The sequence below is a fragment of the Capronia epimyces genome, assembly GCF_000585565.1.
Source record: "Capronia epimyces CBS 606.96 chromosome Unknown aczIQ-supercont1.3, whole genome shotgun sequence".
Classification (NCBI taxonomy): domain Eukaryota; kingdom Fungi; phylum Ascomycota; class Eurotiomycetes; order Chaetothyriales; family Herpotrichiellaceae; genus Capronia; species Capronia epimyces.
The window spans coordinates 3,710,349-3,724,423 of NW_006912906.1; the positions used below are offsets into that span (position 1 = coordinate 3,710,349).

Below are 14,075 nucleotides of genomic sequence, written 5' to 3' on the forward strand. Positions count from 1 at the left end.
CATCCCCTCCCAATTTCAGGATCTACTCAATTTAGTCCTTCCACGTTTGTCAAAGTGTGTACAGATTTAGGCCAAGTCGCTGCAGCAGTACCTTCTCGATTCAAGGACGAAGATGAAACAGCCAGTGGCTTGCCCAACGGCTCCGGTTCCAGAAGAGCTGGCTTCTGACTTTCACGCTCCACACCTTCCTCTTCGCCGAAGAGGATGGGCTCGCAGATCCTGTCCACTCTCCATATTCCCAAGCCCCGGCGGCCCACTACTCTCTCCAGAGTTGTGATGATACCGTCGTCTGCCAAATCCATATCATCAAGGTTCACATGTCTTCGATACGTGGCGAGGTTCGTCATACTCAAGCTGGCTGGCGGACTATCGAAGGTGATGGAGAAGCTGAAGTTCGAGACTGGGGGATACAGATCGTAGCTTTCGAGCCGCCATGCAGCCAAAGGTGCCACAACAAAAATGTCCGTTTTCTCCTTGTGTAGAATCAAGCGTTCAATGAGGGACGGATCGCATGTGGGCATGTGCTGCATCAGCATGAAAACAAGTTCGCTTTGTGGAAAGCCCATAAGGGGGACCGTCGAAATGTTGACCGATCGGTTTGTTGCCGGGTGCAGGGGTTCATGGCCTAGAAGGAAATTTGGTGGCGGATAGGTTTTCCACCAAAACACCTCGATATTATGAGCGGTTGAGTGAGTAACGTTGATTGACTGGGTAATGATAGACGGCACATCAAGCTGCATTGGTATAACGCCGCCCTGGTGGTAGATGCCCATAACTGTCGCAAGTGAAATGTTGAAGGTTGCCCAACTGATCAAGAATACTTTGTTCCATATCTTCGACACAGGAAGCCGAAAACAGGTGAGCAGCAGAGGGACAGTGGGAAGCAAGAAGCGTGGTTCTTGGTGAGGGATGATACTGAGTAGGAAGGTTCCAGTCACAGCAGAAGAGAGTCTGGAGTTGTTCATCATCGTTTTGAGGATCCGGAGGTTGAAGGGGTAGGCGGAAGCAGAGAGGACAATTAAAGCCGGCCCGAGAAGCTGTGGGAGATTGACGAGAAGGTGCTGATAATGAGGGTGGAGGCCGTGCTGGGCAAGGTTCGTGGTTTGAGTATTGTACAAGAGATTGTTGAGTGGTGTGAATACAGGAGCATGCCAGACATGGTGGTACAAGGCTCGAAAGGACGTTGTTGCCGCTGGCCCACGATAATATGCCGTGTCAACAATAATGGCAACAACGGTCCAAAGAGCTCCTGAGAGGATCATGGCAACGAAGCAAAAGGGTCTGGCAGAGATTCAGTATAGGCTAATTTGTGTCCAGTAAGGAAGAGGAACTCCTCACCTATTCCAAAAGTGTGGCAACAATTGTATGCCGGGTATCACAACAAAAGCGGGAAAGGTAATCCGGTTGAAGGTCCCAAATACGAGCAGGAAGCCCAGCACGATGCTGGATGCAATCGCTGATCGCTTCTGTCCAACGATCAATTGAGTGACAAGAAGAGCAGGGAAGTGCCTACATTTTCACCCACGATTCGCTCTATAACAATAAGGCTCCATAAGACAAGAAGAGTTTCGACAGAGTTCGAGAAAGTATGGGTTTGAAAGGTCCATGTCACATACGAGGACGTGACCAGGATAACGGCCTGTTTCCTGTGCCGAGGAGACCGAACCAGATCATGGACTGCCCAATCCTCGAGGACGAAGCTGAGCACAAACATGACGAGGCGGAGGGTGTAATATATCGCCGCTGGATTGACAAGGCCATCTTCATCTTGGGCCCAAATCCATTTCAACAATATCATTGGCAAGCCATAGACAGGCCAGAGAGGAAAGACACTGCGGATGGGATGGGAGGACGTCCATTCCCATGTTTGCTGACTAGGGTAAGAGAAAATATAGCCTACATATAGTTAACCGACATTATTCGAAGAGAAAAGACAGGCATCGGCGCATTACCAGCAATCGGCTCTGGGCCTTGAAAAATCTCATCCGGGTGAAGATAACTTGGACACAGCGCAAGATAGATGCGAACAAAGAGCAAGAACAGGTATAAAAGCCGCCACATTCTTGTCGCATTCACCTTGCAGGATGTGACCTTGGCTCTATCATTGTCCTTGAGGGAGACAGGATCGGCTCTTTCAGACTCATTCTCAGTCTTCAATCTCGAGATCGTGAGTGAGCGCGTCTCCACCGCGTCACCTGCGGAGAGGACAACGAAGTGCGCAAAGGTGAGGTGGAAGGTGAAAGGCGAAGAGAGCGACGCGATTCGTTGCTTATAAGACGGTGGTAGATGCACGGCTCAATGCTGCTAGCTTGCTGTTGTAGAGAGACAGCATAAAGGCCAGGATAGGAAATGCGACTTCAATATGAGATTGTCGCCTGCGCCAGGCACTTGGTAAAGCCGCTTAACCCATGGGAAGCTGATCCGGATAATTAGCGGCACCAGCGGCAGGCGGTGGAAGCTGACGTCAACATCACGTGCACGCTGTTTACTAGACCTAACTAAGGTATTCGGTAGAACAGAACATCAGTACTCCGTACTCCGTACAGAGCCTTGAACAAGCACACCATTCTGTTGAAATCAAGCATAAGCTGCTGCGAAAGGGGTTCGAGAACACACTAAATTAACCACTAGGTTTCTAGGAATTAGGCACCTACGAGGTGATACTGTCAAGATGATGATCAGAACAAAGAACCACGGACCGATCGCGGATGAACAGTGTCTGCCTAGCCCAGGAACTCGAAAACCCTCGTACTGCCCCAGTGGCCGGTTCCGGCGACCCATAACCGCTTTGTAAGGTGGCGGTGCCCAAAGCAAAAGAGAGAGTAGCCAACCTCGTTCTTTCACCATGATCCCCGGCTTCTACAAGGGATACTGTAGAGGGAATACATAGTCTAGATAGTTTATTAAGAGTGTACGTTCGTCCGCTGGGATTGGCTGCATCAAACCGGCCGCTGGCTGGCCATGATTTCCATAAGAGGAGGAATCAGAGTATATATTAGAATATCAAGGGCGTAGGAAGAACTCCAGTGTTGTGACATGCCAATGCATATTGAATCGAATGCGCTCTATGCCTCTATAACAGGGCGCTCGTCGGGCTAGAGTAACTTTCCGGCTATCGATGTTGCAATCTTTGGTCCAGTGCTGCCCAGAGTGGTTCAAATAATGGATTCCAAAGGCGTAAAAGAAGGAACGTTTAGTATGCGACCAATGTCGAATGATTATTGGCACGACCTCAACAAAGAAGCTTTGGATAGAGAATTTTAGAAAAGGATAAAGCTACCTACTCTAGACAACCCAAGAGTGACTGAGTGAGTCGGGCGAAAGTCAGCAGGTCCTCACCATCACAGCTCACTAGTAGTACTAACTACCCCGAATACTTGCCAAGACAGACAGAAGGTCCTCGCGGGTCCTCGCCAGCGTACCTACATTTAAGTACGGATGCCTCCCTGTAAATCGACATCCTCTGCCTGAGATACATCTTCACCACTACCTACTCTTTCCTGGCTATTGGCATCTTCTTCTTCCAACTTTACCTTTTGCACCCAGTCCTCCCACCGGTCGCACATCTCTTAACCCCCACACGATACTGAACAGATCCGTCGGGACCTTCATCCACTTTGACCTGAGAATCGACTCTTGAAAGCAGCCATGTCATCCAGCAAGCCGTTGACTCTTTCGAGCTCAGATGGAGAGGAAATCTTAGTCGGTAAGTAATTCGGTATCTCTTCCTGTGCCACGGTTTCTGACATGTCACAGATCGTGAGGTCGCTGAGAGATCCATCCTGATCAAGAACATGGTTGGCGATCTCGGAGAAGAGGCCATGGAAGAACCCATTCCCATTCCCAACGTCAACGCTGCCGTCCTCAAGAAAGTCATCGAATGGTGCATTCATCACAAGCACGACCCACCTTCTGCGAACGAAGACGATTCGGACTCGCGCAAAAAATCTACCGACATCGAGGAATGGGACCAAAAGTTCATGCAAGTTGATCAAGAGATGCTTTTCGAAATCATTCTGGTATGCAGTAGGCGACTAATCGATGCAAGAAGACACTGACTTTGTGCAGGCCGCCAACTACCTCGATATCAAGGCTCTGTTGGACGTCGGATGCAAGACTGTCGCCAACATGATCAAGGGCAAATCGCCAGAGGAGATTCGCAAGACGTTCAATATCCAGAATGATTTCACTCCTGAGGAGGAAGATCAGATCCGTCGCGAAAACGAATGGGCCGAGGAGTAAGTAATATGACAAGGAGTTGCGACAGAATTGTTATTAACATTTCTATCAGCCGCTGAGATGCCAGACGAGCGAGTCTTCCATCATGAGAGCATTAATCCACCGGCGTTTGGGGGAGAATGATGATGACCTAAGGATGGGACGGATAGTACGGAGTTCGGACGCTGGTGACATGTCCAACATGGCCGTCGAAGGGCCTTTCTACGATGCTTGCGAAACAACTCGGGACTGTCAGGTCTGAGGTTGTTTTCAGCAACCATATAAACAGTCCATTAAGGCAAGCAGTGCTATGATTCAATGAATGCAAAGGATAGGAAACAATTATGCGGCTTCACACCGACCCAAAATTTGGTGAACTGGTTCTTTTTTTATGTGTGTCGGGACTACGGCAACAAAATACATGCCGATCGAACGATCCTCTTGGGGAGACCGTGTTGAAGAAACATCGTGTGATGTAGGTCGATTCGACATCCGTGCCGGTAGAACCTCAACCCTGGCAAATGCGCCTGCCACCCTGCTGTTTGATAGCCATTACGATAGCTCTCCTTCACCACGCGCCCATCCCAAATTCTTCCACAGGGTAATGTCAGTAGGCGACGGCTGCTACCCATTTTCGGATCCGTAAAAGCGTGTCTAGTCGCATTGAACAGGGTGAACCGAGAGAATCGTCTAGATACCAAGTCTAGTCTTGCGCCAGTGCCTCCGCTTTGCGTTGTATCTGCGGGTTTCGACGACAAACGTTAGCAATTTTGATCTCCTAAATCGCGGCGTCGACCAGCCATAGACCGTCCCATGGTATGGCTCTAATGTGTACTTCGAGCCTTTTCACACTCCCTCAAGCCCAGAAGCCAGAAGCCGAAGCCATGGTCCAGGAACAGACCATAGAGAGTTCCATCATATATGTGTCGAGCGCACCAATGTGAGGAAGGAGGTGTAGTAGGAAAAATAGACCGGAGTGCGTGCTAACCTGATGGTGTTGTTCGTCCTCAATCGGATCCATTGCGGGATTGGTCTGTTTTGCTTCTGCGCCTTTGCGAGCTTCACCTTCGTGCGGAATGACTTGTGGCTCTATCAAGGTGAAAAGATCCAAGTCAGTAATTGATCTTTCTTCTCTCCAAAGCATGAATCAGGGCGCAATGGTTCTTCCATCAATCTCCCTTGGCCTCACAACTTCAGGATGGCCTGACAGGAAACCGACGGTGTTAGATATAGGGAAATCGACGTACCGGCATCTTGACGAACTGGTCGCTTGTGATGACGAGGGTTTTGGTGGAAGACGATGATGGAGAGTGGTCGTTCTTTCAAGACAGTAGTATATGCCTGCGCCAGGCGGGACTGTCTCTCGGTTTTTGCGTGTGGGCTTGGCAGACGCCAAGATTGTCTCTGTCACGTGAGCACGTCAATTGACACGTGACCCGTCGGACCGAGGAAAGAGGGGCGCCCTGAGGCAAACCCGAGGAGCTATGGTTGGATGTGGCAAAGTAGTTTTCATCGCTTAGACTCGGAGCCGCGCCCCGAGGCTCAAGAATGATCGGCTTCTACGAGAGCCAATTCTCCGATTGCGGTCCTGTTTCTTCCCCAGGCCAGTCGTATTTCGAGAGTTACAATATCTGCGGCACCTCTACCAGGCTGGTGCTCTTTCCTTGGAGTTTGGCTACTAAAGCTTTGGACTCTCTGGGCAATTGGTTCGACGTCGCAAAGACAGCAACATGTCTTCCAAGTTGAGGATTCTGGTCCCCGTCAAGAGAGTCATTGACTATGCTGTGAGTCCAACCCTGTGCTCGTCTCTGGCTTTGTAACATGCACCTTCATGCCAGCCGATGTGACGGCAATACATTCCGCTCAATGCTCTCCTACATACTGACATGTTTGGTTTCCTCGGGTCGTGTAGGTCAAACCTCGAGTAAGATCCGACCGAACAGGTGTCGAGACGTCCGGCGTCAAGCACTCGCTTAATCCGTTCGACGAGCTTTCGATCGAAGAAGCAGTTCGACTGCGTGAACGCAAGCAGCCCGTCGAAGAGATTTTGGCGGTGAGCGCAGGCCCCGCGAAATGCGCGGACACGCTGCGGACGGCGATGGCGATGGGCGCAGACCGGTCGATCCACGTCGACGTCCCCGAGGACAAGCCGCTGGAACCGCTGAGTGTGGCGAAACTGCTCAAGGCCATCGCGGAGAAGGAGCAGAGTAACTTGATTATCCTGGGCAAGCAGGCCATCGACGACGACGCTGGCCAGACGGGCCAGATGCTGGCGGGACTGCTGAACTGGCCGCAGGCGACCCAGGCAAGCAAAGTCGACATCAAGGACAACCAGGTTACCGTGACCCGCGAGGTTGACGGTGGCATCGAGACAATCCGCGCAAAGCTACCTATCATCATCACTACTGATCTGCGTCTCAATGAACCCCGATATGCAAGCTTGCCCAATATCATGAAGGCAAAGAAGAAGAAGCTCGACAAGAAATCCCTGGCTGACTATGGTGTCGATGTGAAGCCCCGTCTCAAGACTATCAAGGTTGAGGAACCTCCGGTCAGACAGGGTGGCGGCAAGGTCGAGGATGTCGATGGCTTAATTGGCAAGCTGAAGGAGTTGGGCGCCATCTGAAACAGGGTCATCAGGGAATTTCCCAGTATCTGTCGACTTGCTTGTGGTTATATCGTGAAATATAAAACAAAATTCACTAGACCAACCATTTTTGCAATCGCTGGCTGTAAGGAAGCCGTATCACTCGATTGTCGTTGGGCAAGACATGATGATCTTTCCAAGCGCTATGCGAGTGCTCGGTGATATCATAAAAGGAATCAGCAGGTGGCAGAGAGGTCAAATGAACACACGGAATTTGTTTCAGGATGTATTCTCTAGCTCTTTTTGCCTGCAAAAACGCCAATGCTATGCTGTGATTGGTAAAGCACTCCGTTCCACTCCAAAGCGTCCAATTCATCCTCCAACCAGGCATAAAGCACATTGCGAATGCGTGTTTAGTTGTTTGTTCTTGTGTGATTGTGATCTTGCAAGGTGCAAGTATAAGCAAGTGGCAAAAGGGGGAATATGCATAACAAAACAAGAGCCCTTCTCGCTCAAACCGTGCCGGCGATTGTCAAGTCTCGAATCTCGGAGAGTACTTGTTCAACCCGATTGTCCAAGTCGCCACGGGCGTATTGTTCTCTCGTATCAGGGTCCAAGTATTGCTGAACCTGTGCCATCCTGCTGTACGCTTCTGCACAAAATCTCAGCTGAATTTTGACGAGGGCCTCAAAGCTAGGATCCAAGTAAGGGACACGGAGGTCAATGAGTTGAGGAAGTTCGTCCAAGAGTTGTTCATTGAGCTGCTCATAAGCTTGTTTGGCCATTTCGGCTTCTTTTTCAGCTCGGGGAAGTTTGGTGACATCTTTGTCTGGCTTCTCGACCAGTTTCTTGACTTTGGATCGCATGGAATCATAGTCGAGGAGTTTGTTGTTGCGTTTCTTGATGCATTCGTTGATATCGGGGAAATATGCGCAGAAGCGGCTTATTGGTTCGAGAACTGTCGCTCTGCAGAAACCATCAGTATCAAAGAGCTTGCATATTATTGCGGCGAGGCGGATCTACCGGAATGGCCCGTCGAGAGCTTTGATCGTCTCCGCGTCCAGATCTTCGACTGCTTGTTTGTAGGATCGAGAAACGCCGTCTCGTGTCCCCGCGTCGCCGTAGAATGCGTCGATGGTCTCGGCTATCCTCATTTGTGATGCTGTCATGGCTTAGAACCTCGTCAGTGCGATTGCACCTCGCCCAGATGTCGATCTTTGCTCACCCCGTAGGCTGTCCAGATAGCCTTTGGCTTCCTTCTGCAGTCTGTTCGCTGCGGACTCCATGGTTCTGTACCGTCTGCGACTCGAGTCAGGCATCGGTCGCCGGATCAGATCGGCTGAGCAGCTCACCTTTCCTCTACCTCGTAGTCCCTGTCGTTCGTGCGCTCGACGTGGCCTGGATGGTGAGATCGTCAGCGCTGCTAGAAATGGAGAGTGACGTTTCAAGTGACTTGCCTGTTTTCATCATCACCTGCGTCGTTGCGCGGTTGACATTCTTCTTGAAGCCTGCCCACGACATTTCGCTGGTTCTTGTAGAAATCGTAGCAGTCGTTGATTCGGTTGTTGAATCCCGCGGCGGACTCTAAGATACCTGGTCCGGCTTCGACGAGGTCGATGAGGATGTAGAGGACGTTGATCGTATTTGCGTTGCCTTGCTCCCAGTGGTTAAGCCGGTCTTCGAAGAGCCGCCGCCAATTCTCCTGCACAGCCCGGATCTCGGCGAAACGTTTCTCCATGGCTGATGACGTGGTTGGATGAACACCGGAAAAAACTATTGGTCCGAAGATTAACCGGTCACGTGTTAATTTATATGCCCAGTATGGATGGGGCCACCTGTTGGCGACGTCACATGCTGCACAACCATTCACATTCAAGTTGCTCCGTAGTACGGATAGGGTGCTGGGTACTAGCATTCGTCGACGAAACTTAAGTGACCTCCATGTAATTATTTCGGCATTCAGTCTCAGTCTCTAGCCACTTCTATTTCTGAAAATATACTTCTACCTTCTATAAACCATTATTATTTGGTATTCGGGAAATACAGAGTGTGCTGAAACTCCTCAAGGGTCCTGGAATATTCTTAAGAGATACTTGTAGGATAGACAAACAACGGTCTGTTCTATATTGTTGTTCATGGAGTATAGGTTTTGAGGACAATCTTTGCTTGTGTTGAAGTGCCCTAGGTCGCATGCTGTCACACACTATAACCGCAGCATCTAGCTGTGACAGAAGCAGGAAGACAGAGTATCTTCCCATTCATGGCAAAGTGACCAGGGGGAAAATCGTCGCCAATCTAGCCTTTCCTTGGGGCCAAAATGCGGTGTGCACAACATATCCTCTCCGGGACAATGATGCAATGTCGGGCGCACCTCTGGTACAGGACAGTAATCAGTCCTGCATGCACCATCCAAACGGACAGGAAGCTCGTATACCGACAAAATGTGCCGGAGAGAGCGATGCCATCCACAGCAGCCCCGAGCATTTGCTTTGACCGCGACTTGTGGGCATACTACAGCAGCCGAGCCGCTATTCGCCACTACTGTATGCTCCAAGGAAGTACCTTATGCTGCACACACCAACTCCGAAGCAAGGGCAAAGGTGAACAGCTCAAGATCACCAAAATTGGCTCCCGAGACGGTGATCCGATCCCAGCTACGGATTGAATAAGCTATAGCATGTCGAGTGCACGGCATTTGCAGCGGATTCTAATGCCGGTTTTCACATGCTACAAGGCTGAGTGTACAATGATTTGGTCGCGATATGCTTGCATGTCAGCTCGACCTTCCGGCAGGGCGACGGCTGAAGCCATCGGAAACAGACCCCTGTACTGACAAACATGCAGGTGTCGAGGCGAAGATCCCGTCAGCTCGTGCTCTGATGATTGGTGATTTTGGGCCTGAGGGGAGGGAAGTGTATTGAGCGAGATGCATATCAGGCTACCGGTAGTGCAACCAAGATGCCTGGAAGCCAGGGGGATCGCGGCTGACGACGACAGACATTTTAGCACGTAACAATGTCGGAACGGCGGCCACTGGTACTCCTCGTGTCCAAGGGTGGTATGTATGCCGCAGCGGGTGAGCACGGAATGCCCATAGGAGGAGAAGCATCTGCTCCATTCCTGTCTTTCCGAAGCGGCATATGTACCCGGTATGACTGCAGGTTTGATCCGGAAAGCCGCGATAGACCTGGTCTCATCACCAATTATGAAATAGATAACTTCCTCTTCTGCATCCATTTCTTTTTGGATTGCGGAGGCGCCAATCTCTCCTCCACCAAAGTCAGTTGGCAGTGCACCTTGAAGAAGAGATCTCTCCGGGGTCAAAAATACGGCAGTGTTATGTGGGTGGTCGTGGTGATGCCATCACAGCATCAAACCTCCTGCTCTGGGTTTGCTTCCCAACAAGCAACTGGTCAAGGCTTAGTTGCAGCTCGTGTGCATGTTGACAGCCGATGTCTGAACGGATGCTGTATAACTGTAACCACGCTTCAGGAAAGATTTTGATCCCGACCGGAAGAGAAAGAGCACATGTTTCAACGCCAGTATTGATGATGGGCCAGATGGAGCATTAGCCAACGCATCGAGCGGTGTGGAAACTGGAGAGCATAGGCAGGCCAAGGGGTGATGAATCAACATTGGCAGGGTGGCGACGGTCGGTCGGATGGATTCACAGGTTCGTGGTTCACCACGTTCAAGCATGCACATGGCTTGATAGCCACGGGTGGTGCTGCCTCTGCGTTGGAACCTCGCTTGGAGGAGGGATGATCGTACGGGAATCTAGTTCTGTTGGGAAATCAAACGTCGAAATGCTTGTTACAGAAAAGACGCGAGATAGAAGAGTTGCAGTTTGATGGCAGCTAAGCAAAGCCGTCCATAATAAGCCTGTACAAGCTGCCAGTCCACCATACCCGAAGATCTAAACAGCAGTATATATGTCAGGACCTACTTGTCCCCGATCTGAACGTGCTTTGCACTTCCTCCTTCTAGTCCTGAACTCGGACAGGTAATCCTCCTGTTCAGCGATTGTCTTTGTTGTGCACGGGGACCAAGGGCAGTAAGCCAGTGTTGTAAGTGCCTCCCTCACTCATACTGGATTCAGGGGGACTATCTGACTCCTCGCATAGAGGCCGAAGGCTCCTTAGGCTGCTTAGGCTCCTTAGGTCTAAGATTTAGGCGGCAGCCGTCAGCGCTGATTGTCGCCTACTGGTGCCTGTGGTATTGCTGGACTCACGGATGATGAGCATGAATGCGTGATCTGTGACTGCTGCCACCGAGATCATCACAAGCAGTCATTTAACAAGAGCAGGTCAGTCCGTTCATTCATTTTTTATTGTTGTTATTCCACAGGCAGTCGGGGCAATTCTCAGCCTACCGTACCTCAGAATATCACGACTTTGCAGTGCCTGTAGGTAATGAATTTACCTGCCTGGTGCCCGCCTGGAACTGTACCCGCATCTGCCCCCAACCCCTGCCAGTCACTCACTCTTGCTCTTGCTCTTGCTCTTCCTCGCACGCACACATCCAACAAAAGTGCGCTGGGATCTACTTACCCCAGGAAGAGACGAGCCTCTCCTTTCTACTTCTTTGCCCTTCAGTTAGTGCTCGAGACCGTGACTCTCACACTGACGCTCCTCAGCTTGCCGAATTTCCTCGACGGACGCCTCCGAGGCGCATCAGCCAGGGGCAGCTTGCAGCCGACTGACTCTGTGCATTGGTCAGCATCTCGAAAGCAAAGCATCATCCCTGCGCACTGCCATCTCGTGTTCGTACTAGCCTGTCGGTCCAGCGACCGCCCTCCATCCCTCTTACGCGGATCTCTCGCACCCAAACTCTGCCCCCAAGCCGTCCACAGGCACCCAACGAAGCCACACAAAAAACCCTGAAAACCCCTCTGTTACACACTTTCTGCCACCGCGCGCCCCATCGGCTGCCCCTCGGCACTCGAACAGAACTCTGGTTCGAGGGTCCGGTCCTGGTCCCTCGAAACTCAGGTCCTCTGATCGCAAATCCTTAAGGTCAAATTCCATCATAAGGCCGTTCGTGCCGCCTCCCACGGGCTGACCACACATTTCACTCCCCGGATTCTTCCCAATTTTACGTCTCGCCACCAACTCTACACGAACACCGCATCCTCTCCCGGCCTCGACACACCCAAGAACCTGAATTACGGGAGGAAAGGAAAAATAAAACCACCACCTACACGTCCACCGCCGTTGTTTCACAGATTCTATCGCATCGTTCCACAAAACACCATACCTTATCTATCGCCACCAATCGCCTAGAGATTACCTAGGGCACCTTGCCCAACTGCCATCCCCCACCTCTCGTCCACCATTCACATGAATCGCTCATCATCGCCTACCCAACTTGCATCGCCCTCACCGTCAGTAGCTCGATCGACAGGTTCGCAGGATGATGCAGCTTCGGTAACACGACTGGCGGGGGACACGGGTCGTCTTTCAGTGAATGGCGGCGCCGTGTCCACCGCTGGACCCCCGTCGACGCAACTGATAGCCCCCCCTGCAAAAAAGCCCAAAATGACGTCCCGCCTTACCCGGATGTTCTCACGGACCGAACAAAAGGATGTCGACCCTGCCAGAGATCCTGTAAAAGAATCCTCTCCAGATCCTCGCCACGAAATTGCGAACGGTCACCAACCCCGACCTACGCCAGGAAGACAATCTTCTGGTGATCAGAGGGACGGTAAGAAGATGACCATACTTGGTGCGGCAAAAGAGAAGTCCAAAGGCGAAGTTCCCTCGGACTCATCCTACGCTGCGCATAAACGCTTCGAAGTCGACGAAGATGGGTCCCATACCCATCACCTCAAGTCGGCGAAACGACAGGAGAAGTTATCCGACATGCTCCGCGATTTCATCGGCGGCGGCAAGAAGAAAGATCAGGACGGTGGTGACCAACAACTGTCGCTCATGTCATCATGGGTCGACCAGCTAAGATCCGAGAAGGACAGTCTAGCCGGTGAAAAGAAGGGTGGTCCCAACGCGTCGGCCAACTTGGTTGAGAAATATGGCAAGTGCCAGGAAATTGTTGGCCGAGGCGCTTTCGGCATTGTCAGGATATCGCACAAACCCGATCCCAACACCGCTGGCGGAGAATTACTCTACGCTGTCAAGGAGTTCCGCCGTCGCCCTCAGGAAACCTCGAAGAAGTACCAGAAACGCCTAACCAGCGAATTCTGCATCTCCTCCTCCCTTCGCCACCCCAATATCATTCACACTCTCGATCTTCTCCAAGACGCCAAGGGTGACTACTGCGAAGTCATGGAATATTGTGCCGGCGGAGATCTCTATACTCTCATCCTTGCTGCCGGCACTCTTCAGGTGGCCGAAGCCGACTGCTTCTTTAAGCAGCTCATGCGAGGTGTCGAATATATGCACGAAATGGGTGTTGCACATCGGGATCTCAAACCTGAAAACCTTCTCTTGACGACTCACGGTGCTCTAAAAATAACCGACTTTGGAAATGGCGAATGTTTCCGGATGGCCTGGGAGAAAGAAGCTCACATGACTGCCGGCCTCTGTGGCAGCGCTCCTTATATCGCTCCAGAAGAATACGCAGGGGGTGAATTTGATCCCCGAGCTGTCGATGTTTGGGCCTGTGGGGTCATCTATATGGCCATGCGGACCGGACGACATCTGTGGAGAGTTGCCCGGAAGGAAGAAGACGAGTTTTATGAACGGTATCTTGAAGGTCGAAGAGACGAGGACGGTTATGCTCCGATCGAAACCCTGCACAGGGTAAGTTGCAATGTCTTCTGGGATCGTGCTTGGGGACACAACTAATATTCCACTAGGCACGCTGTAGGAACGTCATCTACTCGATCCTCGACCCCAATCCTGGTCGTCGTATCACCGCCTCCCAGGTACTGAAGTCCGAATGGGGTAGAGAGATTAAAATGTGTAAAGCGGGTGAGGAGGGTTACTAGCCCCCAGCCCCGTTTGCACTCTGAAAGCTTTTGGAGACTTCCACTTTGGCCATTCGACACCCATTGGCATGAATCGGCCACTACGCGATTACGACCTTGACGAAGCGATTTTTTTCGACATTGAGCGAAAGACCGGGTTTCGCTTGATCCTGGATCTGCAGTCATGGACTATATGAGATGCATCGTCATCATCCTCAGACCTATTTTTGAGGGATGCATTTCTATCGTCTCCAAGGAACGACTTGAGCCAATACACTTGTTCTATTGGCCCATCACGACTCTCGCTACAACTTGCACAGCTGCGGCTGTCTTTTCGTTCACCCG

The 14,075-nt window shown here is 51.3% G+C and overlaps 6 protein-coding genes across 6 annotated transcripts; 3 read left to right on the forward strand and 3 right to left on the reverse strand.

Annotated features, from left to right (window-relative positions):
- Positions 1-26: 26 nt before the first annotated feature.
- Positions 27-2,061, reverse strand: A1O3_04585 (uncharacterized protein; the record flags this gene model as incomplete). The annotated part of the gene is made up of 4 exons (XM_007734713.1): positions 27-1,281; positions 1,339-1,466; positions 1,514-1,896; positions 1,953-2,061. The coding sequence occupies 4 exons, from the start codon at positions 2,059-2,061 to the stop codon at positions 27-29; spliced, it is 1,875 nt and encodes a 624-aa protein (XP_007732903.1).
- Positions 2,062-3,648: 1,587 nt separating this feature from the next.
- A1O3_04586 (E3 ubiquitin ligase complex SCF subunit sconC) lies at positions 3,649-4,242 on the forward strand (the record flags this gene model as incomplete). The annotated part of the gene is made up of 3 exons (XM_007734714.1): positions 3,649-3,706; positions 3,757-4,019; positions 4,069-4,242. The coding sequence occupies 3 exons, from the start codon at positions 3,649-3,651 to the stop codon at positions 4,240-4,242; spliced, it is 495 nt and encodes a 164-aa protein (XP_007732904.1).
- Positions 4,243-5,073: 831 nt separating this feature from the next.
- Positions 5,074-5,362, reverse strand: A1O3_04587 (uncharacterized protein; the record flags this gene model as incomplete). The annotated part of the gene is made up of 1 exon (XM_007734715.1): positions 5,074-5,362. The coding sequence occupies one exon, from the start codon at positions 5,360-5,362 to the stop codon at positions 5,075-5,077; it is 288 nt and encodes a 95-aa protein (XP_007732905.1). The 3' UTR covers position 5,074.
- Positions 5,363-5,948: 586 nt separating this feature from the next.
- A1O3_04588 (electron transfer flavoprotein beta subunit) lies at positions 5,949-6,844 on the forward strand (the record flags this gene model as incomplete). Its single annotated transcript, XM_007734716.1, has 2 exons — positions 5,949-6,002; positions 6,131-6,844. The coding sequence occupies 2 exons, from the start codon at positions 5,949-5,951 to the stop codon at positions 6,842-6,844; spliced, it is 768 nt and encodes a 255-aa protein (XP_007732906.1).
- Positions 6,845-7,317: 473 nt separating this feature from the next.
- On the reverse strand, positions 7,318-8,543 carry A1O3_04589 (uncharacterized protein; the record flags this gene model as incomplete). Its single annotated transcript, XM_007734717.1, has 5 exons — positions 7,318-7,771; positions 7,829-7,976; positions 8,031-8,104; positions 8,158-8,203; positions 8,279-8,543. 5 exons carry the CDS (start codon positions 8,541-8,543, stop codon positions 7,318-7,320), a joined length of 987 nt encoding a protein of 328 aa, XP_007732907.1.
- A 3,601-nt stretch (positions 8,544-12,144) lies between these two features.
- On the forward strand, positions 12,145-13,751 carry A1O3_04590 (HAL protein kinase; the record flags this gene model as incomplete). The annotated part of the gene is made up of 2 exons (XM_007734718.1): positions 12,145-13,563; positions 13,620-13,751. 2 exons carry the CDS (start codon positions 12,145-12,147, stop codon positions 13,749-13,751), a joined length of 1,551 nt encoding a protein of 516 aa, XP_007732908.1.
- Positions 13,752-14,075: the final 324 nt, after the last annotated feature.